The sequence below is a fragment of the Ixodes scapularis genome, unplaced genomic scaffold (genome assembly GCF_016920785.2).
Source record: "Ixodes scapularis isolate PalLabHiFi unplaced genomic scaffold, ASM1692078v2 PGA_scaffold6__148_contigs__length_123643588, whole genome shotgun sequence".
Taxonomy (NCBI): domain Eukaryota; kingdom Metazoa; phylum Arthropoda; class Arachnida; order Ixodida; family Ixodidae; genus Ixodes; species Ixodes scapularis.
The window spans coordinates 102,605,515-102,632,942 of NW_024609881.1; the positions used below are offsets into that span (position 1 = coordinate 102,605,515).

Consider the following 27,428-nt stretch of genomic DNA (forward strand, 5'->3'; position numbering starts at 1 on the left):
CAGTGGCGTAAACCGGACAATGTTCGGCTGTCAGTTCCATTGGCCTGCGAATATTGGATGAACACTGGTATAAAATGGGCCATATTGGCCTGTCAGTTCCATTGGCTTGCGAATATTGGATAAATACTTGCGTAAGCCGGACAATGCTGGCCTTTGAGTGCCGTTGGCTTGCTAACATTGGATGAATACTGGAATAAAATGCTCAACGTCGGCCTGTCCGTGCTGTTGGCATTCCAATATTTGATGGGGACTGTTATAAATGAACACTGTTGGCTTGGCAATGTTCGATAAACACGAGCTTATAATGGTTACTGTTGTCCTGTTGGTACCATTGGCTCATCTTCATTTCAAGAACACAGTGGCATATAATGGTCGGTGTGTGTTAGTCTGACAATACCGTTGGCGTAATAGTAGAAGCGTGTTGGAATAGGCTTGTTTAGGCGTGTTCGTTTTACCTGAACAAGTTGAAATTGCTCGACCGCGTGTAAATTTTACGTTATTTCTTCAAAGCGCGATTCAGGTGTTTTTTTTTTTTTTGCAAAGTAAACAAAACAATAACAAAGTACAGAACTTAATGGCGAAGTTTTGCTCCTTCACTGTGCATATTAAAGGGGCTGTGCAACGATATTCAATTGGAATGTTTTTCTCTCTACACGAGCTTACTGGCACACCTGGGACTCAAGGATACTCACACGCAACGTCGTTGGCCAAGAAACTCCTTTGTTGCGGTGTAATTTCAAGGACAAAAACGATCATTTTCATTCAATCTCTCCTTTGCAAAATTTGATGACGTAACTCGGGGATCGCAGTACACCCAAGTGACGATATTTGAATGCGGTTCATAGATTGGACCCGAGCATTGCGTGGGCACTCGACTTGGGCTCGTGACAATTGCTAGCTCGAGAAGCATTCGGGTTGTGACCCGTGTCCAATCGCTGCAACGACGACAACAGCCGAGCCATAACAATGTCTGGAACTCAGCGCGTGTCCTGCGCTTTGCCAACCCCAGCGCGTGGCTATGATCAACACTGGCGGCATATAATCGGCTCCAGATCACGTGGCCGCTTGTTCTGGCTGCGAGTTGAGGGGGTGAACGCTGCTCGTTTTTCTTAATTTTTTTCTGGGACTTCTATTGCGTGGGGTGAAAAACGAACGCGTGTTTCATAGGTCATTAACTTTAGGGATCCGTTTTAAGCGGTATTTGTGCACAGTACAAAAATGGTTGCACAGCTCCTTTAAGGAGTCGCCAGCGATATGGGCTCATCAGGACCGCCAACTAAAAAAGAAAAAAAAGAAAAACGATGTCCGGGTTATAGAGTAAACATAATAGATCATTATGTTGACTCTATGATCTCGACGGAGAAGCTTCGTACCCTAACTACGGGCTTGGGGACTGCACCTCGTGTCCGGTGAAAAACTTCTTTGGTATTGACTCGAACGAGACACGTACTATTCTGAAATGTGGTTATACATTGACGGCTCTATGACTTTACGGCACTACTGGTGCCACAATAAGAGCCAGAATGCCTCCTACATGGCGCCAAGGCACTGATAGCAGACGACAATGTTGGTCTTGATTTAGAGTTTAGTCGCATTCTCTAGCCGGATGTTTGTCTTGATTTACAGTCTAGCCCCTTTTTTCCGCATTTGATTTATCATTGTCTTTTTTTTACATTAGGCTCCCAGCTGATTTCGGAGCTTCGTGTCTGTCAGTCCCGTTTTCTCCTCTTGCTGTAGGGTTATCATGTCTAAGCAATCTCTGCTACCCTGGTTTTTGGAAACCAGGATAGCAAATACCAGCTGAAACAAACGAAAGAATTCGAGAGAGAGGAGTGTTCAACGGAGGGTCGGGGCGCCGACGGCCTCGGAACGGCTTCGAAAAGGGTGAGAGAGGGTGATAAAAAAATAGTTCCTCCCCCCCCCCCCCCCCCCCCCCGTTTTCCCCACGCCGTCACTAATCTCTCTGAATCTCTGCTTCTTGAGGGAAGAGGACTCGGCGTCCTTGAGGGAGGAGGACACTGCGCATTCCTACGTTAACAGTGCCGTGGAAGCTACGTGCCGGCCTGACCGGTCATCACCTGCACCGCTCTCTGCGCGTGGTTACGGGAGAGAGCGTGATCACGTGATTAAGCATGGACCTGCGATTAAGTCACCGAGCTTCTTGGCTTCCTCTACACTCTCAGCTTAGGGGTGATGGAGTTCAGACCGCGAAACACACGCACACCCACGCACACAGAAAGTGGGATCGCGTGCACCAAGGCCACACGATAAGGTAGTGACTGGAAGACGGTGGGGACGGTCTCCTCAATTTCCAACACGCGCATCCGCGACCTGCAAGTTGGCAGATGCGCTTCGCAATTCATGCATGCTTTTTTTGTTGTTGTTTTTTGTGGCAGAAATAGCTCTTTTCTCCAAGGCACAAGAACGGCAAGATAATCATGCGGATATCAGGACATGGCAAAATTACTTTCAAAAAGTAATTAAATTACATATCTAATTACTTTTCTGAAAACTACAAACATGTCATAAATTACATTACAAATTACCGAGGACTAAAGGTAATGACATTACACTACAATTACTTTCCAAAAGTAATGAAATTACTTTGAAATTACTTTGACATTACTTTTAAATACCTTGAGGCAGTACTTCGTGCCTATTTTATTGACCGTATACACCAACACAGTGTTTACAAACAAGCCCTCGTTTGCCCCCACAGGGTGTGGGTACTGCACAGTGTTCACAAACGAGGAGCTGCGTATTCGCAGTATTAACAGCAGCGCCACCGCAGTTATGTGACGTCAGAGCTGAGTTTGTCTATATGTACCGGAACTCAGATCTTCCTGTTTACACCGTATCAGCCTTATGCGCCTCAAAGGGAACCATACTGAACAGTCGTTTTGCTGGCACACTCGACATAAGTGTCAACGATGATGAATGGCTTCTTTAGACGTGACTCAGAAAGACAGTCGACTCACCGGTTTCATTGTTCAAAACTGTGAAGGTCCTAACTCAAAGAGTGATATGTTTCCGTCTTCCTGATTTAGAAGTTATAGTTCGTGTCAGTTTGTTAAGTGGGGGAATGGCAGCTCGTTCTTAGAAGGAGTCGTCAGGTGAAACGTTTCCCTTTTGCCTCGAACGCAATCTAATCCTACTCACCCAGTGGCACTAGCTGACGTATTCCCTGTCATCCCTATCAAGGAGCATTTTTCTCCAACATCCGAAGAGCCCAAGTTTTTGCGCATTGTCAAATAAAGGGCCTGGATAATTGCTAAGCAGAAGCGTAGCTCGTTGAAGAATGGCGCGAGCTTCCTAAATTGTGTACTTTCCCAACAAACGTGGTGCGATATCTGCTCGTAGGCTTATTCCCGAATAAACTTCCCAAGGGAAGGCCGCGAGGCGTAGCGCAAGCGGCACCTGCTTTGCTCGCGGACTTACGAACGTTCTGGTATCTTGCCAAGGCATTTGGAATTACCTATTCATTCCGGTCGTTTGAAGTTCACAATGGTCGAAGCTTACGGTTTGACCTTGCTTGACGAAAGAACAAGAAGGCTGGGGATCTGTTTGTCCCTTTCTCTCAAGTTTTAAAATGTGTTGACCTCACTGGTGATGTGCCCGTCGCCTTGTAGCCTATGAACTGTTCATCCCTAAGCTGACGCATTGTCGGCTTAGGGATGAACGGTGGGAGCTTCCTGCTCGTCGGAAGAGTCACACGTCTATCTTTCGCCACTTAACCATGCTCTAGTTCGCACCCGGCGCAGAGAAAGGGACAGGTCAGGTGATCAAAGAGAGGTGTTTGATTGGTTCTGATTAGCTCGCAGCTCCCACCGCACTGTCAGCTTAGGGATGAACGAAGTATAGTATCGTCGTGATGACGCGACGCCGTAAATCTGTCGTGCCTGGTTTATTTCCTCGAGGGTCTTTGACAACATTTCACCATGCAAAATAATTTTTATCTTCTTTTTTGAAGCTTGCAAACGAACTTTCTAATTTAGGAAAAGAGTAATTTCAAAAGTAATAAGTAATTCTCTCAAAATTACAGCCTGAGAGTAATTCATAACATTATACAATTATTAGCCCAGAGAAGTAATTCATTACATTACTCATTACTGCAAAAGTAATTTATTTACTGTAATTTCATTACAGTAATGTCACTACTGCCATCTCTTGACACCGTGGTGTCCGTTTCTAAGTTGTCTGAGTGCATTTGATTGCTTAGCAGACTGTTTTTATTGGGCGAAGCGGCTCGGCATCTCCGCCATCCACGCTACCCTACACTGGAACCGGCAAGAACGGTGGTTCTAGAGTTCCGATCACCAGCAGCGCATTTCGTCATAGTGCCAAGTGCGATCTTCAACATGCGGATTGCCAGGACCATGGATATTCTTTCGACAGCGCCTAGACATCGGTGTTCTTCCTTTGTTGTGGGCACACATGTGACCACTAGCTTCGACGGACCGAAGACACGACGGACCGCCTTCTCTTCCATGTGAGTGACAAGGAGAGGTCCTCCTGACCATGGGGATAGGTATTCCTGCTACGCAATGTACGTTTTGTCACTACCGATGAGTTTGAACAGTGTCGAGCTTTGTGCCAGGAATCTGCGGCGAGTTCAGCGTGTACTTCACAGCGATCGGCCCGAGAGGCCCTGTACAGCGCTATTTGTAAGTGATTTTTATTCTAATAGACCGTTAGAGACGTTCTGATTGGTTATTTCTATGTTCAAAGTCATTCTTATTTTATTTTTATTTTGGTACAATATGACTGTCGTCTTGGCGGTAGATGTGTACTGTAGCGAAAAGTCCTCCCGGAATGTCCGAAGCCGAATACCACAGAGCGTTGAGTGGTCCTTATTTGCCAAGGTTCGGCTTGTTGGGTGCGAGTGGAGTGTCAGTTATGTCACCGCGCTCTGCGAGTGTAATTGCCAGTAATTTCCTTTACACGACAAGCTATTTTATGTGCGTGATTTATTTTAAATTCTTGATTGATTCAAGCACCCAGTTCTGTTCAACAGCCATGTTCTTACCTATAACGGGGTATTTATTGAACTCTTAATTTAGTAGTGCCTTTGACACTGGTGAGCTAAAGAGGGTGCCAGCGGTTGGATTTATATATTGTAAATATTAGGAAGTGGACATTTTCCCGGCAGCCGGCACAATAACCCGGGGAAAAAAAGTGCCGGCAGTTGTCCCCTATTAGGTCTCGTATAAAACGAATTGTGAACACAGCTATCACAAGGTGTAGAGTAGCTCAGTGGTAAGGTACTTGCCTCATGCGCAGCAGGACTCTGGTCGATCCACCGTGCCCTCTTTTTTTTTTTTCCTTTTTTTTTTGTTTAAAGTTTCTTTCGTTTTGTAGAGGCATTTTGAAATATTTACGACATATATTTTTTTCTTTTTTTTAGGATTAACACTGAATAATGAAACACTGAAAAATAAATAAAACGAATGTTGTCGACGAAGCTTCGCTATGGATTCCCTTTCCGGGGGTCAATGGACCGGCGGCCGCGAAGCGGCGCGTACTGGTAGGCCAATTGGGACAATACGTTTCTATTGAGCAGCCGCAGACTGTCGCCGCGAAGCGTCGTGGACGCAGGCGGGGGATGTGTTAACGAGCTCCCAAGTAATACACGCGCCTTCCGAAACTGCCGGCAATTTTTTCCCCGGGTTATTTTTTTTCCCAGGGACATTTTTTTCCCCGGGCTGCCGGCAAAATAGTCTCACCCTAAATATTATGGAGGCAATAGGGGTACATTTATAACTACAAATTTCCGTGCCGCAAAAACCGTAAATCTTAAAAACGTTTTTTTTTCTAATCAATGTAGAAATATCGGTGTGAACTTCAATAGCGAGATTGTAATTCTTAAGGCTTCTTAAAGCTAGATGAAAGGTTAAGGGACGCCGTGATGTTGCAAGAATAGAGCTAAGCAATTTATAAAATAACCTTCGTACTATTTGATTAATTTTCTAAAACACTATGAATATTTTAATCTAGATCGATTGAGCTCTGAGTAAGGACATGTCGGACGAACAAAACAATAGTAAACGTAGTAAAATAAACAGAAGAGAATAATAACTGGTGACGCGGGCGTCGATGTCGGCGTGACAGCGCATTAGAAAGTTTTAGAAGATCGTTTTTTCGCCCCGTTAACGATACAATGCACCCCCAACTCCGCGGAGGCGAAAATCGCCATCGTTATTGGGGCGAGAAAACGATCTGCTAAAACTCGCTATTCAAACACGGCCGAAAACTGTACTCCATCTCACAAGTTGCGTGCAGCAAGTACGGCCTCTAACACGTGGCTTTTTAAAGTGTCTTTTAGCTGGAGCACTTGTGCAACACACATGAAATATAAGCAATAAAATCCCCTTTCCTTGCTTGTTTGTGTTTTTGATTCAGGCTACCAGTGGATAGTTTTAGTGAACCGACTCGATAACACCGATAACGATACCCGATAGTCCCCCGGCGCCTTTCCGTCTGCATCGTTTGGTTATCGGGTTCCGTTACGGCGGCTATCAAACGATCTACTAAAACTCCCCAATATTGCGCAAGACGAATTCGGAGTTTAATTTCACAGTGATTATTTTTACGAAAGAAGTAGATAAAAAAGTCATACCGTATTTACTCGCAGAATGAACGCACTTTTTTTTCCGGAAAATCGATGCAAAGTTAGGGGGGGGGGGGGCGTTCATTACGCGAAGTAAAATTTTTGTGTCCATATTTACTCGCATAATGAACGGACCTTTTATCCTGAAAAATCGAAGCAACTTCTTATCTCTTTGCGCGCGGCGCCCGACCCCGTAACCAAACTAAGCTGTGCAAAAAAAGAAAAAACTCCTCTTTGTTTTCTTTCTTCTAATCCCTCCGGTTTTTTTTTGTTGTTGTTGCCGCCTTTCCCAAGCTCATTTGTTTGCTTAGGCGAGGGCTCTCCGCTAATCTTTCTTATTTCCTTGCGAGCGGCGCACGACCCCCCGTAACCAAACTGCGCTGTGCAAAAAAAAAAAAAGCTCCCCTTTTTTTTCATTTCCTTGGGTTTTTTTTTTTTCTTTCTTTCTGCCGCCTTTTGCAAGCTGCTTCGTTTGCTTAGAGGGCTTCTCCGCTCCTCTTTCTTACCCCCTTGCGCGCGGCGCGCGATCCCCTTAACCAAACTGCGCTGTGCAAAAAAAAAAAAAAGAGCTTTTTTTTTGTTTTTGTTTTCTCTTAATTCCGCGGGTTGTTTTTTTCTCTTTTTGCCGCCTTTCGCAAGCTGTTTTCTTCGCTTAGAGCGCTTCTCCGTTTCTCTTTCCTACCTCCTTGCGCGCGGCGGCGCGCGAACCCAAAATCCAGACTGCGCTGTGCAAAAAAAAAAAAGCTTTTCCATGGTTGCTTTTTTTTTTGCTTCCGTTGGATCTTTGCCAATGGACCTTTTTCCAGTAAGCGTCTGCGCACGCGCACACCCTTTTCCCTTGACCTTTCGCCATTCTTGGGGGGCACTGTTTTCTTGCGACACTAATCTGTTTCCATGGGAGAAGGCGAGTCCGGTTGCCCTCCATTTGTAGTAGGCGGCGAAACCGTCATGAGGCGCTCCTTACTGGAAAAAGGTCCATTCTTTTTAACTGGTTTTGCAAGGCTCTTTGTTCGCTCACGCTGCCCATGCATTCGCGACCTCGCTGCACCAGGACAAAGAAGTGCGTTCATTTCGCGCGCGTGGGGGAGGGGGTCAAAATTTTGACGTCCGAGTTGGGGGTGCGTTTATTACGCGAGTGAAAGAAAAAGTCGAAATTTTGAGAGCCGACTTGGGGGGTGCGTTCATTACGCGAGTGCGTTCATTGTTCGAGTAAATACGGTATACGGAATTAAATGTATGCCAGATAAACAAAAAAAACGCGCTTGTATCTACTAATATTTCTTTAGTTAGATTTCGCTTTGGTGCCAATGCCATTGGCCATATTAATTTGTCTCACGACAAACGCTGCACACAACTGTTGCTTCGGTAAACCTTAAATCAATAAACTCCTGGGAGTAGTCGTTGGGAAGCCTGCATGCTTCCCATCCTATTCCATCAATCTACCCAGCGGCCGCGAAGGTGACGTGGTTAAGGATGTGATACGGAAGATTGAACTGCCCCACTGCCCGAATTTACGCAATCTCCTTGTTTTTGCAGCAGAGACTGCTGCAAAAACATAACATATCCTTCCTCTTAAGCACAAGTGGTATGACCCAAACCGGAAACCAAAAAAGTGGATTTTGACGTGACCCGAATATACACTGAACTGTTGTCCTGAATAAACCTTGACCAGGTAAGCGGTAAGATCCCTTTTGACAATGGTCTGACCATCTTTTTTTTTTTCTCTTTTCTTTTATTTTACTTTGGGGGAGGGGTTAAAGTGGTACTCCACATGTTTTTTATTCCATTGTCTCCGATTTGCTTGAAATTTTGTTAAGCTCATCAGCAAACATCGCTAAAATGGTATCCAAATAATTCGTCAAAATTTTGTTTTTTTCGCGAAGTAATTGAATTGCAGTTTTGGTCATCACCGCTTTTTTTTCAAACTAAAAGACTTTACTAGCAACAAAGAAAAAGTTAGGTCAGTGGTAGGCAAGCTCTTTGGACCGTAGAATTTGTTCCCAACTGATTCGACGCACTTTCATGGTGTCAAATGAATGCTTTTAAAGCTCGCTCCAGTGCTCGCGGTCAAGCACGCAACAAATGATTGGCATATTTTATTTTTTAGACTGCTTTCTGGACTGGCAAGCCTAGCTGCCCCTGCCGTCATGGCACTGAAAAGTACAGGTATATTTGATTGTTGGTTTATGCATAATTTTTAGTTCCCGATTTCACAATAACTATTATGAATTTCGCGATACTAAATAGCATGCTGGAAAGGGTAATCGCCGGAGAGTCAGAAAATAGAGTTAGTTGAGGTAGCTCAAAAAACCTGTGGAGTCACCCTGTAAGAACCATCGATGACATACTTTATTCATTATTAAATAACCCGAACGACCACATTAACCTAAATAATGCGCTTCAACACATCATAAATTGGTGGTATGATTGGCAGATTGAAATAAATTCGAATAAAACTGTATTTATTGCCATAACCAACAAAAGACAACAATACTCCTTTCCTTACCAGATAGGCAATAACCTCTTGGAACAAGTCGGTAAATGCAAATAACTCGGCCTCAACATAAGTCAAAATTTGCGTTGGGACTCGCACATTCACTTCACAACTAAGAAAGCTTTAAAAAACTGAGTTTTCTTGAACGAGCTATAAAGTTTGCATCTCCTGCCACTAAATTACTAGCCTACAAAACTTTAATATGTGCTACGCTCGAGTACGCCAACGTCGTCTGGTTCCCCCAAACAGTCTCCGGCAACAATAAGATAAAAAAATTCAGAGAATGGCAGCGACGTTTATTTGCAATAAATATAGTAGGCACGTCTCTCCCTCTGAACGTTCCAGGCAACAGGGTATCTCCTCTCTATTACAAATAGCAAACATGGCTAAACCTAAGTGTCTATACGAATTAGCCAAAAATCACTTTAGCCTACCAGAAGAAAATTATCTTATCCATTCAAGCAAACGATAAACACGGTACAACCATGGCAAGCTTTACGAGGAAGACGTCGCTCATAATAACTGCTTTGAATTCTCTTTTTTTCTCCGAACCATTAATGAATAGAGCCACCTGCTTCAAAATGTTGTTAATTCCTCTTCTATTGAAATCTTACTCGATTACGTAGATGTCCACATTTCATTATAAACTAATAATGTATGCTGTTTTTAAAAGTTGAATGTATCTATTGTATGGATGTTGTTTGCTAATTTTAAATCTTGAATTCTTTATTTTCGTTGAACATTGACCTGCGAATTGTGTGTTGAATCTTTATTTTCTGCTTGTAATATTTCAAAATGTACCACCCTACAACAATCTCGAATGGGGCTAGTAGTATAATAAATAAATAAATAAATAAAAATAAAATGAAACCGTCTCGTCAAGTTTTTCGGCTACGTTTTGCGGCTAAAAAGTACTTAAAATGACAGTAAGTACAAAAAAGGCTTGGAGAACTGTGTCAATCAGCCACTCCTGTGTCTGTAAGGAAAAGTTGATTTTATCGTCACTTTCTTCGTTTTTATGGCGTTTAAACGTGAAAGGTTCTTTGACTAGACGTAATTTCGTGAGGCCCGATAAAAGTGCGGCCGCGGGTCTCGACACTGGTTGGTTGACGGTTGGGAGAGGAGGGGTGAGCAGCTCGACGCTGATTGGTTGACGCGGACGTCATGTGACCAGATGGGCAGGCGAGGAGGAGCTCGACCACCTCTGTGTACTGAGGGAGAAAAGCTCGCGGGTATGGAATGCTCTCGAAGATCGCCAGGTTTATCAGCCCGATTAGCGGAGCACCCCGCGTTTCCTACGTGCTTCCAGCCGTTCCGAAGATTGGCTGATTTAGTGGTTTTTGACGATGCCCAGCAAGTTTGGAGTTGAACACATTTGTGTATTTTCACTGCTTAAGAATTTGATTAAGAAATCTTAGTTAATTATTCGACTTATTGCGAAAATCGGCCGCATCAATGTTATATGATGTCCGCCTGGCCGTGTCACTCACCCCCATAAAGCGCTTTGTGTGTACCTTTTACGGATTTTTTGTGTGGCTCATTGGGTTCGCAATTCTTGGCTTCCAATTCGTTCTTTTGCCATCGTATCGCGCCAATATCCCAGCTGCTGCGGCGCGTTAATAAGTTTCTCCGAACACATCTCGCCCTGCGTTTCTTAAAGACTAGCTCAACTCTCTGATCTCACGCCACCGCCGTGGTGATACTGGCAGAACGGCGCATGCGCAAACGCATCATATCACGCGAGTCTGGTTTCTGGGCAGGCGATGTGGGCAAACGCTGGCTTCTTTCTAAACTGTGTGTTGTTAAAAATCTGACCGATGCTGTAGTAAAAAAGAAAAATCCAACCCCCCAAGGTCCAGTTCTACACAAAAGCAGAAGTGATACTCCTTTTTACTCTGTCAACCCAGTCATGAATAAAAAAGAACACTAGTTGTCAAGCCAGCACGAAAGGTTTTAATTGCGTAAAATAATCAAAAGTACAGTCATTGACCGTTGCGTCACCTTGTGGTCATAACTTCTGGAACACGATCCACGGTCCTCTAATTGGGGTGGACACGGTGCCGTACTGTTCTATTGGCATTTCTCCCTGAAATGAAATGAATACTTATGAATATACGGAAAAATAGCCATCAAGCCGTGGTAACACTGTTAATATTCATAGCTGCCTCGATCATCCGCTCCGGTGCACCTGTCACCTTCGATCGAGTGCACCGGTGCGCACCGGACGTCCTCGATCGTGGAACACTTTGTTGCAGCAAGCATCGTGGCTAGGAGCGAGAATCAAGGAGATGGCCGGGATAGCCGTCGCGGAGTCTGTCGAGATTGCGACCTTGAGAAAACGAACACTCCTCGCAGGGGCACTCGATGAATTCCTCATCTCTCTTGACAGCGAGGACAACGAGCTTCTTACCATCGCCGTGATTACCGGTGGTCGCTGCGGTGACAAGGAGAGCCCGAAAGTTATTAACTTCATGGAAAGCCTTGTGAGGCGTTTCAACGAAACAGAGTTACGGCTATTCTCTGGTGGTACTTTCTCTTGAAGCAAGAATGCTGGGGATATTTTGCCTGTGGAATTGTCACCCGCTTCGTGTCCTCATCGACAATCACTCCCCCGATGTTAATTTGGAGGGGACCGCTAAAAACGTGAATACAAAGCCACGAGAATTGACAGCAGACGGGCACTCTGCGCGGACGAACGCAAGAAAAAACGAACAAAACGCGGCCCACCGGCGCGGCGCCGCATGTCCTCCACGTTGCATCGACTTCGCCCTGTGCACTGTACTGCTTTCGCGGCAATTCAGGTGCGAGTTTATCGAAGATACTTAACGTTAAATTTTCTTTGTGTACGAGTTCGGCATTTAGTGAAGCGCAGATAAAAGCATGGCCATGAGATTCGGGAGAGAAGAGTTCATTGCACTAAAAAAGCGTTTGCACTAGGTGGGAATCGAACCCAGGCCACGAAACATCTTTGTTATTATTATTGCCTGCTTTGAAAAGGAAATACAAAACAAGTAGAAAGGTAAAATCAATTGCTCGCTCCGAACGCGCACATGAAGTTTAAAATTCTTTCAGATGCTCAAGAATAAATAAAATAGAAACCCCTTCAAGGGAAAAAGCAAAAGTAGAGTATACAACTTTTACGCAGCGATGACTCTCTTTAAAATACATTCTCACGGGACGTGCATCCGCATCAGCATTACGTACGGCCATTCTACTTCGCCATGTGGCATTCGGGCCCAGGATTATAACAAAGTCAATAGTTCGTTTCAGGACATCCCAGAGCAGGGAGGTGTCCCAGCATTCGAAAAACACGCATTCCGGGGTTTCAGGGGTCTTGCGTAGAATGCAGTGGACACCCACGGCACGAAGGTATCTGCCTTTTTGAGCCAAGATTTCACAGGAAGTCTAAAGTATGTGGTTTAAATAAGAAGGTATTAATAGCAGATGGAATTAACATATTTTAACACGTGATAAGACATCTCGTCCTGAGTCAGCATGTCACGACACACAGCAGTGAGTTGGGCTGCTATTTGGAGGGAAAGTTCTGCCTGGCGTCCGGTCTGCTTCCGGCAGATCGCAACATGACACACGGTGACAAGTTTTAACGTGAAGCGTTCTTTGCTTAGGTGTTCGGACTTTCGTGAGGCCCAAAAGGAGCGTGGCCACGAGGCTCGACGCTAATTGGATGACGGTTGGGAGAGAAGGAGCGAATTGGTCGACGCTGATTGGTTAATAAGGAGGGCATGTGACCAGATGTCTCTTGGACTGTGAAACGTGTTCTGAGCACGCGCAGTAACTATCTCCTGCCGAAAGTCCGACGTTTGACATGCGTCAACAGGTGAGTGATTCAGCAGGTATAACCCGAACCGTAAGCACTGAAAAGGTGTACAGGAGAACAGTCAAGTTCACCAAATTTGCTCATGAAATGCTGCGTCCGTAAGAAGGAGGTTTTCTTGTATAGGAAGAACAATGAGTTCATCTCTTTAAATTGCATTAATCATGTCATGGTGGCAAACGTAAACGTTAAAGTATTACATAAACTACCTTTCATTAGACCTCCGAGTGACATTAGAAGGCACGAAAACGTATGCACACATGAACACGCAGACTAAGAGTGCAAGTCACTGGGCCTTCTCTTCGCATGATTGGTTCAGCGATAATAAAACACGTGCAGAAACATGACGAAAACACCATGACGTCGGGTTGTTGACAGCGTTTGATTGATACCATCGGCTCGTTGCGTTTGGCTGCGCACAAGCTTACAGCGAAACAAAGTATCGCCGTAATATTGTCAAGATATTACTTTATCTATCCTCCGTTTCACTTTAAGCACAACCGAAACTCTGATCAGATGCAGAGGTCGGCATTTTAGGTCGCCCTCACTCACCCTCACCCTCACAGCCACACTCACCTAAGCCCCTCACTCACCCTCACTCTCATAGCTACACTCACCTTCAGCCCCTCACTCACCCTCACCCTCACAGTCACACTCACCTTCAGCCCTTCACTCACCCTCACTGAACCTCACGGCCCTCGCGCACTCACCGCCCTCACGGCCCTCACGCCTCTCACGGCCCTCATGCCCCTCACCGCCCTCACGGCCCTCACGCCCCTCACTCACTCATGGCCCTCACGCCACTCACCGCCCTCACGCCACTCACCGCCCTCACGGCCCTCAGGGCCCTGACCGCCCTCACGGCCCTCACGCACTCATAGCCCTCACGCCACTCACCGTCCTCACCGCCCTCACGGCCCTCACCGCCCTCACCGCCCTCACGGCCCTCACCGCCCTCACGGCCCTCACGCAACTCACCGCCCTCACGCCACTCACTGCCCTCACGGCACTCACCGCCCTCACGTCACTCACCGCCCTCACGCCCCTCACCGCTCTTGCGGCCCTCACACCCCTCACGCCCCTCACGCACTGATGGCCCTCACGCCACTCAGGCCAGCTTTAGATGGGGCAATTTCGCCCAGAAACTTTACGTCGCAACACCAGCAACACGGGCCGCCCGCGATCACACGCAGTAACCAATTGCTGCAATTTGCCATCGTCATCATAAAATTTTATTTTTCTTGCACTATTTAGACACAATTACGCGTTATGAACGTGTTTTTATGCATTTAGATCTCGTTAAGAATACTAATGCACCTTTCTGAAACAATTTATTTCCAAAAAACGATCGATTTATCATCACCGGCACGAGGTATCACGTGAAAATTTTGCGTCCCTGATTGGCTACAGCCGCTTCAAACGTATTCGAATTGCTCCGAGTTGCTTGCTTATTTACAGCCGGACCCGATCTCAGCAATTCGTGTCGATCTAGGGAAAGCTGGAGAACAACCCGCCATTAACACCGAAATTGCTGAGAAAGATGCTCGATCTGAAGGGGGCCTCACGCACTCACCGCCCTCACACACTCAAGGCCCTCACACACCTCATGCACTCACCACTCTCACCACCCTCACGGCCCTCACGGCCCTCACGGCCCTCACGCCTCTCATGGAACTCACTGCCCTCACGCACTCATGGCTCTCAGACCCCTCACGCACTCACCGCCCTCACACCACTCACGCACTCATGGCCCTCACGCCACTCACCGCCCTCACGCCCCTCATGCACTCATGGCCCTCACACCCCTCACCGCCTTCACCGCCCTCATGGCCCTCACGGCCCTCACGGCCCTCACGGCCCTCACGGCCCTCACGGCCCTCACGGCCCTCACGGCCCTCACGGCCCTCACCGCCCTCACAGCCCTCACGGCCCTCACTCACCCTCACACTCATGAAATTTCCTGGTTCTGAAACTCACTCACCCTCACCTCACCTGTGAAGATGAGGGTGAGTGAGGGTGAGTGAAGGCCCTCATGAGTGAGGTTTGCCGAGGTATCAGATTCAGATGTAGCGAATCTGGCAGCATTAAAAGGGGGCACCACCACGCCATCTTTTTGCGTTTTCAATCACCCGCTAAAGCAAACACGCACTGCAGTCCTGCGTGTTTTTGTGTGTTTTTTAATTTTTTTTTATTGCTTTAGCTGGTGATGGTAAGCGCACAAAGACGACGAGTACAAGGACTACACACTTTTCGCGGTCATGATTGGCCTCATTCACTTTGACGTCGGCTGCGGTAATTATTTTGGTATTGAACTTGCCAGCTGTGAGTCGCCGAGTTCCCATCGGAAGTGCTGCGTCATTTTGACAACGGTGTAGGCGATCTCAAGCAAAGCAAGCCTCATTCCCACGCAGTTTCGGGGTCCCATTCCGAAAGGCTGGAAAGCGATCTTCGAGATGCTGCCTTCGTTTTCTCCGCTGAACCTGCGAGACGCAGCAAGCACGCGATGTTTTGCGTAGGAGCAAGCGCGAACGCGGAACTTATTGCAGCACACATCTTCGTGCACATGACCAGAGCATTACGTTTACGTTTCCGTAACCTTAGTTTTCCGAGATATCAAGCAGAATAATAATTATTCCCAAAACACACTTACGTTATATGTTTCTTACTGATAAAAAAATTGAAGCAGTATTTCAATATATTGTTCAAAATCGGAGTGTGTAGAATTGCCTTTGATAAGAAACCCAGCCGAAGCTAAAGAGTAATACCCGTCTTCCTTGTAAGGGCCGTCGCGTCTCTCCCAAACGTTAAGTTCTTGTTCTATCTTTAATTTTCTTTCCATCCGACGACGCCGAAAATGTACAGACTATGCCGAGGAAGCGCCCTGCGATCTTCGTAACGTGTCGGCACTCGACGGGTGCGTACGTGCCCAGTTGGTTCGCGGCGAAGTGATGGGCGGGGTGGCCAACTCTCCCGGCTTCGACTGTGCAAAGCCACGCGCATATTTTAATGGACGCACGTGAAAGTGTTAGCTTTCATAAGAACGCAATTCTGCATTATCACGTCAACGATGTTTGAACGCGTGATAGCGGGAGCGTTCTATTATCCTTCGCTCGAACGCTTTTATGCAATCTTCAGATTAGGTTTAGTGTTAGTCTAAAAACATTGACAGATTGTCCCATTGTTTAACTCGTACTATCGCAATCAATATGACACAAAACACAAGATTCGATTTTTTCGTGTGAGTGTCGGCGGTTTCCACAAGCTCTAATATTTCTGAGTTTTGCAGAGTCCGAATTATGAGACCTAAATTCCGCATTCAATTCCTAGGTCGAACCCCAACTGTCTTAAAAACTCGCATGTACGAAAAGGCGGCAAAGACCGTTTCAGCTCATATTGAACGCAAAAGTACAGTACATCCCTCAACCTTTTTTCTCAAAAACGTATGCAAACTCGATTTTATAACCATCAATATTATTATGTCTTAATCATTATGTCTTAAAGAAAAGAATCAGCACCAAGCTGCACTACCAATGTAGTGGTGTTCATACTTTAAGACTCCATGGATTGTGCGCGTGTACTGTTTCATTTTCTTGCTTTTATTGATCATACTAATGCGTTTATCCTGAAGTTCCAATCATAATTGTTCTTTACTGATACAGTATTGTGACTTTACCAGTGTCGCCTATAAAACGTTTTTATATCTTCTCCACGGGGCGGAAGGACAGGGACAAAAAGCTGCATTCAGCAACTTGACAAAGTCTCTGCCCCGATACAAACGGCATGGAGAGCAGTACTAACGTGTTTTATTATCAGTCATTTAAAACACAATGAAACTACACAAACGAAACTATGCACACACACAATAAAAATGGAGCAGCGGTCAAACAAAACGTGTGGGTTAAAATTTGTTAGTGAGTGGCAGTGAACGTCATAAACAGGGACATCATGTTGGACTTGGTGACAACTTCAGGTATCACGTGATATTGAATCAATTCGTTTTGTAAGTGAGGTAGATTATGTATTGTTGATTGATGTCCATATATTGTACTGTATGTCGGTACAAACCATGGTTCCGCATGTAGTGTATTATGGCTTGTGAGATGATTGTTTCGATTAAAAAAATCAAGTATCAAGGTGCTTGCGTGTAGGGCAGATCTGTAAAAGCACCTGAGTCTCAATTTGTCAAATAAAATATAGTTAGGATGTTTAACTGCTGAAAAATATTAGCAGTGCTCGCATTCCATGCCAGATGTTTTTATTCTTCTAATTGCTTTTCCTGAGCACGAAAAAGATGAAATTTATTATATTTTGTAGTTGTATCTTAGGTGAGGATCGACATGAGCATTGTATAACTTTTTTTGTTGAAATATTGCATTGTAGGTTGTAATTATGTTCATTTATCAGGTCATTTATTATACTTACCTTTGCACCGATGTGATTATATGAATGTCCCATGAGAGGTGTTCGGTAAAATAAACACCCAAGGATTTCATTTCACTTACAACTTCTATTTTCTGGTTGTCTAGATGAAGATATGTTGGCCTACAAATTAATTTATTTCTGGGTCTAAACCAATCCCTTTAGTTTTGTAAAGTTTTAATGGCAGACAATTTTTGTCCATATATCTGCAAATTTCTAAAAAAAGATATTTGATTCTGAAACCATATCAGTCGGGTCAGTACCATTAACAAGAAAAGTCATATCATTGGCATACTTTTGCTAAAGTTATAATGTTAAAAACGTCATTACTTTAAAGTACGAGGAGAAGCTAGGGCCTAATACGCTGCCCTAGGGCACACCTGTTTTAATAATTTCAAGTGGACAAAAAGAAGAGTTTATACAAACGTATTGAGACCTATGTGGGAAATAAGATTGGAATAATAATGCTGAACTTCCTCTAATACCATAAACTTGAAGTTTGCGGTTTAGTATATCATGGTTTATGGGGCAAACGAAATAGTGAGGTCAATTAATACTCCAAGCTCGAGTCTTCGTTGTCTCAAATGCCTCAACAATTAGTTCCTTTTAAGTCAACAATGCGGGTTATGTTGACCTAAGTTTACGTAAACCAAATTGTGAATTAGATAAAATATTGTGTTTGTTAAGAATGTTGGTTAATCTAAATGATTTATTTTTTCAAGGCCCTTGGACAGTACCGGTAAAATTGATAGCGCCCTATAGTTAGTGAGGTTGTTTTTGTCACCACCTTTGTGTAGCACATTTACTTTTGCCTTTTGCATTTCTTCTGTAAAAAAGCACTGGTGGTTAAAACGAGGTTAAAAACGTACGTGAGAGGACGAGCATTTATACCAATGACTTATTTGATGGGTTTAATTTGCCAACCATTTATGTCCTGGTACCTTCATGCATGTACTCCTGGTGTACTTTGATGTGTAAAAAAAAAAGTCACTCCAAATCACAGTCGAAGAGAAGCATACTACAGCTAAACTCAAATAAGGTAAAATTTCATCCTGAGATGTCCGGTTAAAATAAAGAAGAACAACCTAGCATCATGCCTGCAGTTAGCTGCGCAAGTGTACCATCGAGTAAAGCTTAAACCATAGCTGACATCAGCAATATAGACGATATTTGCATCATCAATGTCAAGAATGTTTTGTGTCACTACCTGTCAGGGTCAAACTTCATGGGATCTGGGAAGAAGCGCTCGTCCCTATGAATTTGAAGAGTCGGAGACATGATGCAGGTCCCGGCTTTGTACTTGATGCCCTTGTACTCAAAGTCTTCTTTTGCCTGCCGCGTGGTAAATCTGTGGATGAGGTTTATGGTGATTTCACATGTTGGAACACATAAAAATTGCCTCTAAAAGTAAAAACATAAATCGTTTGTTCTTACACAAGTAATTTTTATATTGTTTTAACAAATAACAAACAAATTTGAGCGCGTTTACCCTACAGCGTAGAGGCCCATTTCCACACTTGCAACTCAGTAGGACCTACTAAGACAAGACCGGTTTTTAAGCCACTTGCGGCGGCTTGGGACCAACCCCTCCGCAGCGCATATGATCCTAAGTCTTCGTTACTTGGTTACAAGTGTGTGAATGGGCCCTAGCGTGTGTGACAGCGACAGCAGCCGGGCATAACTAAAATTCGCATCCTTCGGACCCGCTACGGACTTTGCCATGTCTTGGTTCGCCTGTTCTTTGCACACGTCACCTGTTGCAAAACGTGCAGCGCCATCCGCAACAGCCGAGTGGAATGTCGGGAACGCTAGGTGCAGAACCGGTTGCAGCAGACCATGGAGGCCACGGGGAAAACGCGGGCGAGCAAGCGAGCTCAAAGGAGCAGATGCGTTACCCTCTCTCTCTCTCTTGCCCGCTGACGGGCAGAGGGGTGTACAGGACTTCGCGCGCAGCCTTTGTGGATTTGTCCAAAAACGTTATTCCCCGGGGAGGTCCCTACTAACAGCGGAACGACGCCGTGAAAATTACTTTGTTTATTAGATTAAAACCTCCTCTGCTCCTCCATTTTTCTAAATTCTCATCACTTTCAAATTTATGTAAACATGGTTATATTTGTGGAATGATGACAAACGCTGAACTGAAGCAGAGCTCTACTGAAAATAAATGCATATATGAATTGTTTAATAAAGCTTTCAAAGCGTCTATAAAATATATAAGATGCATATAAGCTCTTATATCATAAGCTTATTGGACACATTTATATAATATTTTTGACTGAGAAAGACAAACAAGTCGCATATTCTGGCACCTAATGTGGTTCACCTAGAACCCTAGTACATTTAAGTTACACTGAGCAAACGAGCCTTCCTGCTTTCAGGCCATACTTTTTTAAAGGTACGCTGTCAGTCCGCATGTGAAGCGAAAATCGTAAATTTTAAAACTCAACCTTTACTGTGCCTTGTTCTATGGTTATGACAGGGTTCGACAGGTAACCTTTACGGCACATATAGTAATGAAAACAACTGTCGACACTTTTTCGCCTTCATCGCCCGCGACCAAATAGTATTTCCTTACGTACGTGAGGACGGAAGGCCAGATGCGCAGTGTCTCGTTTATCACCTGTCCGACGTACTTCATCTTTCGGGTGACCGTCTCGTAGTCCAGCTCCCCCTGTAAACATATTTTTATTCACAACTATGGTTAATGACATGCTAAGAAACAGAAGGCGTGGTTTGTGTGCTCGCGCTTTCCAGTTTGCGATTCGTCCCTTGCTTTCCTTATTGGCTAATGCCGCAATCCTGTGTGACTGCAGTATGATAATGATATGCGCAGAACTCTCCACGCTCTGTGTTTCTTAAGTTGTCAGTGCGTGTGTGAGGATTTAATTCCTCTACTCCTAGACTTTAAATACTGATACAGCCCTCGTTCCCGAGGACGGGTTTCATACGGCGAAAAACATTTTATACTCTAAAGACTGAAAACTCAAGAAACTGGGGGGAGCGGAGAGCTCTGCGAGTCTTATTATGGATGCGCAGTTATCAGGACTTTTCCGTAGCAAAAAATCGCTAAGGAGAAATTATAATTTGTTTTAGAAAGATATTTTTTATATTTACACACTCAATGTCAAAACTAAATATTACATTTACATCTATAAACGGCAACGTAGCTGGATTTCTTTTTATTTATATAAATTGTAGTAGTTTGCAAGCGAAACCAAATGTTTTCTTTTTCTTGGTGGAGATATAAATATAATTTTTCTAGACGATGTCCCAAACACTACGAATTGGTTGACATCTATAAGAGATCCCTACATATCCGCGGATTACCCGAGGATCATCCGTGGATATCCAGGGTAAACAGGCGAATGCGGATAAACATGAACCAGATTTGACGGATTGCGAATCAGATACGGATGCCAGGGGCTGAAAATGCGCATCAGATGCGGATATCCGCGGGTGCGGATCTGCATTTTTGCCGAGGCGGCCCATAAACGTGTTCGACCTCTCACTGTACAGTGGATGCTTAAGTAATATTATGAAGTGCATCGTCGAAGGTATTGCGGCGGCAAACTACTTGCATAGATAAAAGGATGGAAAGTTGGGTAAAAATCGTGCTTTACGGCAAGAAAGTTTTGATTCTCGTCGAAGATCGTTTCAGAATGTTCTATCTGGGCCAAAATTCTGTCCATAAAAAAAGTAAAAAATGCCGGAGTACCAGACGTCCCAGAAAGCGTGTTCTTGTTTGGCAGGGTAAAAGCGGAAAAAGTACTTCTGGCAAAAAAACACGAATAAGTACAAGCCACAAGAAAGTAGAAGAAGCCTGGCAGTAGTTTCTTTGCCTGCAAATAAATGAAGAATGATTTCTAGCCTCTGGAGTGGTGAAACATGCGCCAGCACTGGTTTCCCCACTTCATTCTTGTAGCGCAGTTCGTGCATGCCATCCAAGCATCAAGTTCTTCAACGAAGAAAGACTTCTCATTAGCGTGTATGAATTTAAGAGGCGAACCCATCTGAATTCGTCCGTGTTGACGATATTCTAATCCTTTTCACAACAACCTCGACAGGTGAAACGTTGCGTGTGTGTACGTTTTCTTTTTCTCGACAGCTGGCACTGGGTTGTCTTTAAGCACATGGTTCCGAGCATGCAGTTGAGGGTTCGTGTTTAAAGTTGAAAGCAATAGAAGGTGTTGCCATTATTAAATTTTGTGATATTGTCCCATTGGTGTACTCGCGCATTACCACATATACACAAGTACCTTGCTGCGGGAAGTAAGCGACTTTTCTCTCCCACTTATTTATTGTTTGCAATAAATAAAATGACGCAATGTTATTAGTCTGGCATTTGTTAATGTTCATGTTAATAAAATATGTACATGGTTGAAGTGAGTCTTACAAAGTCCACGGGAAAATAAATAATATAAAGCCCTTTATTTTCGCCACCCTTTTTTGTCACGAATCGGTCGTAGAGGACATAATCGCAGTCATCAAATCTTCAGAATTCCGGAAGCCTGCATTGAAACTCTTCGGAGCCAAATTTTCGCGTGCCCTTGAATTTTGCGAATTTTTCAATTCGCGAAATACGTGAAACTTTAGGGCTCGCGAACATTAGGGGTTTTAACACTATTCAAATTTCCTTTCTTTTGAGCGCATCTTATGGGCAGAGTGTCTGTGTCATGGACTCCCAAAACGATAGTATTTTATGATCATCTTTCCAGCGATGCGAAGTGTCTCTGGAGGGATGATCACTTATCATAACAATACGATAAAATGACTTTCACCGTATTCTGAGAAGAAGAATATGTCTTACAAAGGCAAGCAGACGGCCTGTTGGATACCATCCATATATTGCCATTTTTTCCATCTTTATTCATGCTTGATTTATTATGCAAAATAAATGCCCGGATTGAGGGTGTGATCCGGTCTTCAATTTTGAGGATGCGCTTTGGATGCCGATGCAATTATTCAAAAACATTGTGGATGTGCATCGGATGCGGATGTTAAAACTGTTATCCGCGTAAGACCCTAGTTAATAAAGATAAAACTTTTAGAACATGATTGATCACCCAACACGCGCTACGCTGTCAAAGTCAACATTACGTGATGCTTTTATTACACAATATGAAAAGGAAAAGGCCAAGGCTGGCACAATGAGTTCTAATATTAAGGACCATCTGCCTATATTTATGTTCGTTACGTTACGAAAACAGGACACTGCTCTAACATCATCAAACCCGACACCAGTTACACTGGACGCATTTATACACAAAATAATTTTCTCACAATGGGATGCTATATTTGGTTCAGTCGACGTAGATACTGCTAATATCAAGTTTATAGAAGAATTCCAACAAGTCTTACATTACTGTTTTCTAAACAAGGCAGTTAAACTTGCCAGAAAATGAGGAACGCTGTGGACGATCACAGTACTTTTTAAAAAGCCACGTAGAATGAACAAGCTTTATACAAAAAAATTCTCGGAACGCGTTATCTAAGGGTATTAGGACAGTTTAAATATATAGAAAAAGATTGACTAAAGACATTAGAAGATCTTAAAAGTATGCCTTTCCTGTCTATTTGATTTCGACTATTAAAAATAATGATATATTACGGAAACAAATAAATAGTGCTTTTAGTAGGTCCTATAAGAAAAATAAAATTCAAAAATATACACCATCAAGGCGCCAAAGTATTTAACAATATTTTTTTGATATGGGTAGCAGCAGTTCTCACGCTGAGACGTCGGATACCATAGTGCTAATTCCGGAATCACTATTCCTGTTCCCTAGGAATGAAGCTGAAGTTTCCTCTTCAATAACGAGTCTTAACAACAGTCGTAGTCGTAATTCAGATGAATTACAAATTAAACCGGTAAAAGATGTGGTTCATGTTATTGCCTCATGTCTAACGCACATCTACAACCTTGCATTTTCTTGCGGTGTTTTCTCTAAAAAAATGCAAGTAGCCAATGTTTCAGCCCTTTTCAAAGCTACAAATTAAAACGAATTATGAAGCTACCGCCTTATAACAACTGCCAGTGTTTTTAAAAAGTCTAGAAAAAATTATTCATACTTGTATTGTGAATTTTTCGCGATAAATTCTCCCTTATTGCGCACTGCCGATTCGGCATCCGGAAGCATAGATCGACCGAAACAGCATTACTGACTCAAAAAAAAGAATAAAAGTTTCGAAGATGTAATTTATACGCTAAACATATTGTCAGACTTTAGTAAAGCATTGGATTGTATTAATCATTTCATTCTGCTTAATAAGATGGTCGCATGTGCGATCCACGATCTTTCACTTGAGCTTATTTGGTCATACTTACAATATCCTTCCCAGTTCGTTCTAATTGAGAAACATAAATCATCCCTCTTACATATAACATTTGGAGTTCCTCAAGGTAGCATGCTTAGACCACTCATTTTTCTGTTATACGTTGAAAATATTGTAAAAAATGGTGCCAATTGCAAATATGTCATCTATGCGCATGACCCGAGCAATTTTTTGTTTTCGGACACACACGAGGATGGTCTTTCACACAAACCTGACAGCTTTATTTTCAGGCTAAAAAAGTGGGCTGAGATGAACGGCTTGCATAATAAAGCAATTAAAACAAAAGGCGCCATGTTCCGTCCACGTGGTTTGAAAAACAAACTCTGTAGCTCCCTTAATTTCGGGTGTTTAAACATTGAGTTAGTAAGGAGAATTAAAACACTTTGGAGTCATTTGTTTTCACGTAATATGTTGTAGAATAATTACACTAAATATATTTATTCTAAGTTTACTAAATCTATGGGAATTCTAAACGTATATAGACATGTTCTTCCAGCAAGTGTAAAAAAGGCTTTATATAATTCGGCGATTTATTCTTATTTCTGGTATTGCGACTTAGTTTGCGGTAACCCTACCCTAAAAGCCAATATAACTTTTCGCTATGTGCATAATGGCACTTCACACCTCATTGAGTTCAATCTGGATTTCAGGTATACATAAAGTCTTCCTTTGTCTGTAAATTGAATTACAGTTTCCAGTAACGATTCCAGACAGATTTCTTGTTCCATAATCGAGATCGTAAAAAGTTATCTTAAGTTCCCTGGTGGAGAATACATCCTTTTAAAATTTCATACATCTACTAAAATAAGGCAACAAGAGTAATAGCAAATGTTTCTTACATTCATCGAGCACATTCCTTATTTAAATTCTACAAAATCGTTAGCGTACACCTATAATGTAATATTTCCGGTTAAACACTTCATATTTAACTCCGTATATAACTCCGACTTCCAGTTAAATACTCCGTATTTAACTGCAAGTCGCTGGCAACCAGGAAGGAACCTGCCGGACCAGGTCTCCAAGGCAATGGACCGTAGAAAACTCCGTTCGGAGAAACCCCGAGAGTCGCCGACACAGCCGGCAACCAATTCGAGCTCTGTTTGAACTGAAGTCGTACGAGAAAAACAGGACACCCGACGTTGCACCGTGAGCCTCCAAACTTCATTCTCTCTCCGGCACACAGATACTAGAAGACTGTGGTGTAAACAGTAGCACCTGCACCGGAAGAAACCAAACTGTACACTGCCGCTTCTTGCGCAAACAATTCGTGTTTTTTTATCTATATATATATATATATATATATATATATATATATATATATATATATATATAGTATCTTATGTTCTATGGTTAGTTTCTCTTTTATGATTACAAATTGCTGAAATTCGACTTGGTCTCGCCTTTGGTTTCTTACCATCCTAATTTAACACGAACTGACGAACCTCGCGACAGGCTCTAACCCACAGTTTAATAAGCAGTTATCCAACGTTTGGAGACCAGGTTGGTCTCTTGTTCACGGGTGAGTGGCGGAAATAACACGCGTCGTTTGAATATACGCAATTTCTATCGGCTCCGTTGGGTACGGTTTTTTCCACCGGCTCTGGTGACCCTATAGGTCTCCACTGCCGGCGGTCACCGACAGCATGGCCTCCCTTAAGTGATTTAGAGCTCATCGGTACCGGTTTCGCGTTGGTGAGTGCAAGTTCGCTGGACTTACGAATATTTTTCGTGGCAGCCGCGTTAAGCCTAGCAGAAGCCCGGCGCGCCGCGAGCCGGTTCCATCCCGGAGGCGGCCGTCCTGCTCGGCCTGACGATGATAAGTCCACCCGCCGCACCGGTGGCTTCACAAGACCAACTTTCGGCGAGGCAGGAGGACCAGAGCCGCAGAAATTCGATAAGAGGGTACGATCCGGCGGCTCCTTGGCGTTTCGGGGAGGAAGAGCTACGAACAAGCTTTTACACGGTCTCGTCCCCCGACGACGTTGAAGAGCAGCGCGTCAACCGGTGTCCTCCCCTACGCACGGTGCAGCCACCGAACACCACCCTGGACGGCAACTCACTAAACAACATTGGAACCATATTAAGGGGTGTCCAAACAGGACACTGCAGGGCGCGCGGCTCCGACAGGTCGTGAAAATTGAAGCGGACGCGCCCGCTTCAAGCTTCACGATTTGTCGGAGTCGTGCGTTTTGTGGTGTCCTGTTTGGACACCCCTTCACCCGTAACATCATCCCGCCACCCTCGCCGACAAGCTCCATTTCAATATCGTCAGTACCTCTCTGCCATCTGTACACAATCTCATCCCATCGTCCTTAGATGCGGCGCCGCAGGCCTTCCTGGTATGGGCTACTTGCCTTTCTGCGGCACCGCGGTTCTCCTGAACCAAAATAAATATTATTATTATTATTATTATTATTATTATTATTATTATTATTATTATTATTATTATTATTATTATTATTACACACACTGAAGAATGCGGGTTTGCTGACGTAACGCAGTCCCGAGACGTAGCCGCTGGGCAGGGAGCCCAAAGAAGGATTCTTCGAAAGCAGCACGGTGTGACTTTCAAAGGGTTCGAAAGCAGCACCGTGCTGGCCTGGGAGAGGAGTTGGCGGAAGCGGCTCTTCGTTGAGTCTTTGTTCATCCAACGCACGAAGGGGAACGTGAATCGTTCCTCGGGCTTCCTGCCCAGAAGCTACGTCTCAGGACTGCGTGATGTCAGCAAAGCTTCATACATCCGTGTGTGCTTTTAAGCGACGCGTGTTTTTTTTTGTTTTCGTCACTCACCCGTGAACAAGGGACCAAACTGGTCTCGAAACGTCTGGTTACTGTGCATTAAACTTTTGGTTAGAGTCCCTATTTTTCGCTTAATGTCTATTCCCAAGCAGGCCGAGGGCTGCCGAATGTTTACATTACCAGCGTTGGTCATTTACTGAATGTAGGACTAATTATGCTCATTAAACGACAATTTCACTGGCAATGTAGACATCACCGAACTTTCAGACATCTGCATATTCAAAATGTTCATGTGACTTCTTTCATTGATAATGTGTTTCGCTTTGTTCTTTTATCTTGATGCCTGCATTTCTCCGTCGTAGCTACTAAATCTGAAGGGACAAGCGAGGGGGGGGGGGGGGGGAGGGGGGAGAGAGGGGGGGGGGGGCGGAGCTTAATCAAGCTGCATTTCGGCCCCTATTCACCGCATGTAATTGTGGTTAAAAAGAAACATCGCATCGTATCATATCGAATATATGCACGTGTAAATTAGCAAGATTGTAATGTTATCAAACAATATCTGCTTGAGGGTAATATTGATAAACTTCAAAACGAATCATCTGGCTCAAATCTGTATGTGGTTAGAGTACAATGACAATAAAAAACAGTTTCAATTTAGCTTGCTCTATGCTTGTAAATTATATTATAGCATCTGCGCGTATATTGGCTACATTTGTGCGAGAGCACCTTTATTCATCCGACATATTTTCTAAGGGTCAAACTGCGCTTACAAAGATAGAAAGATCGCAACTGCACAATTGACTCCCTTAGGTACTATCGAGGAAAAATGAAATGCGAACATAGGAACGCGTGGCTCGCGGTACAGGCTGCGCCGCCTGGAAGTGAGCCTAGGAGCGAGGGTGTATGGCCTACTCCGACGTGTTCACGCCCCTCCCTCTGCGCTCCCCAAGCTTCAGCAGTGCGCCTCTTGGTGCGCTGAAAGCTATCACAGCTATCTTTGC

General features: G+C 44.1%; 1 protein-coding gene across 1 annotated transcript in view; it reads right to left on the minus strand.

Annotated features, from left to right (window-relative positions):
• Positions 1-11,031: 11,031 nt before the first annotated feature.
• The window catches only part of LOC115309339 (cytochrome P450 3A8-like), a 41,497-nt gene continuing 25,100 nt past the window's right edge, over positions 11,032-27,428 (minus strand). Inside the window, exons 8-11 of the mRNA XM_040221237.2 lie at positions 19,935-20,026; positions 18,563-18,703; positions 15,254-15,416; positions 11,032-11,187 (exon numbers count right to left, since the gene is read on the minus strand). Of these exons, the coding sequence (XP_040077171.2) occupies positions 11,110-11,187; positions 15,254-15,416; positions 18,563-18,703; positions 19,935-20,026 (474 nt within the window). The 3' untranslated portion in view covers positions 11,032-11,109. The remainder of the gene's footprint in view (positions 11,188-15,253; positions 15,417-18,562; positions 18,704-19,934; positions 20,027-27,428) is intronic.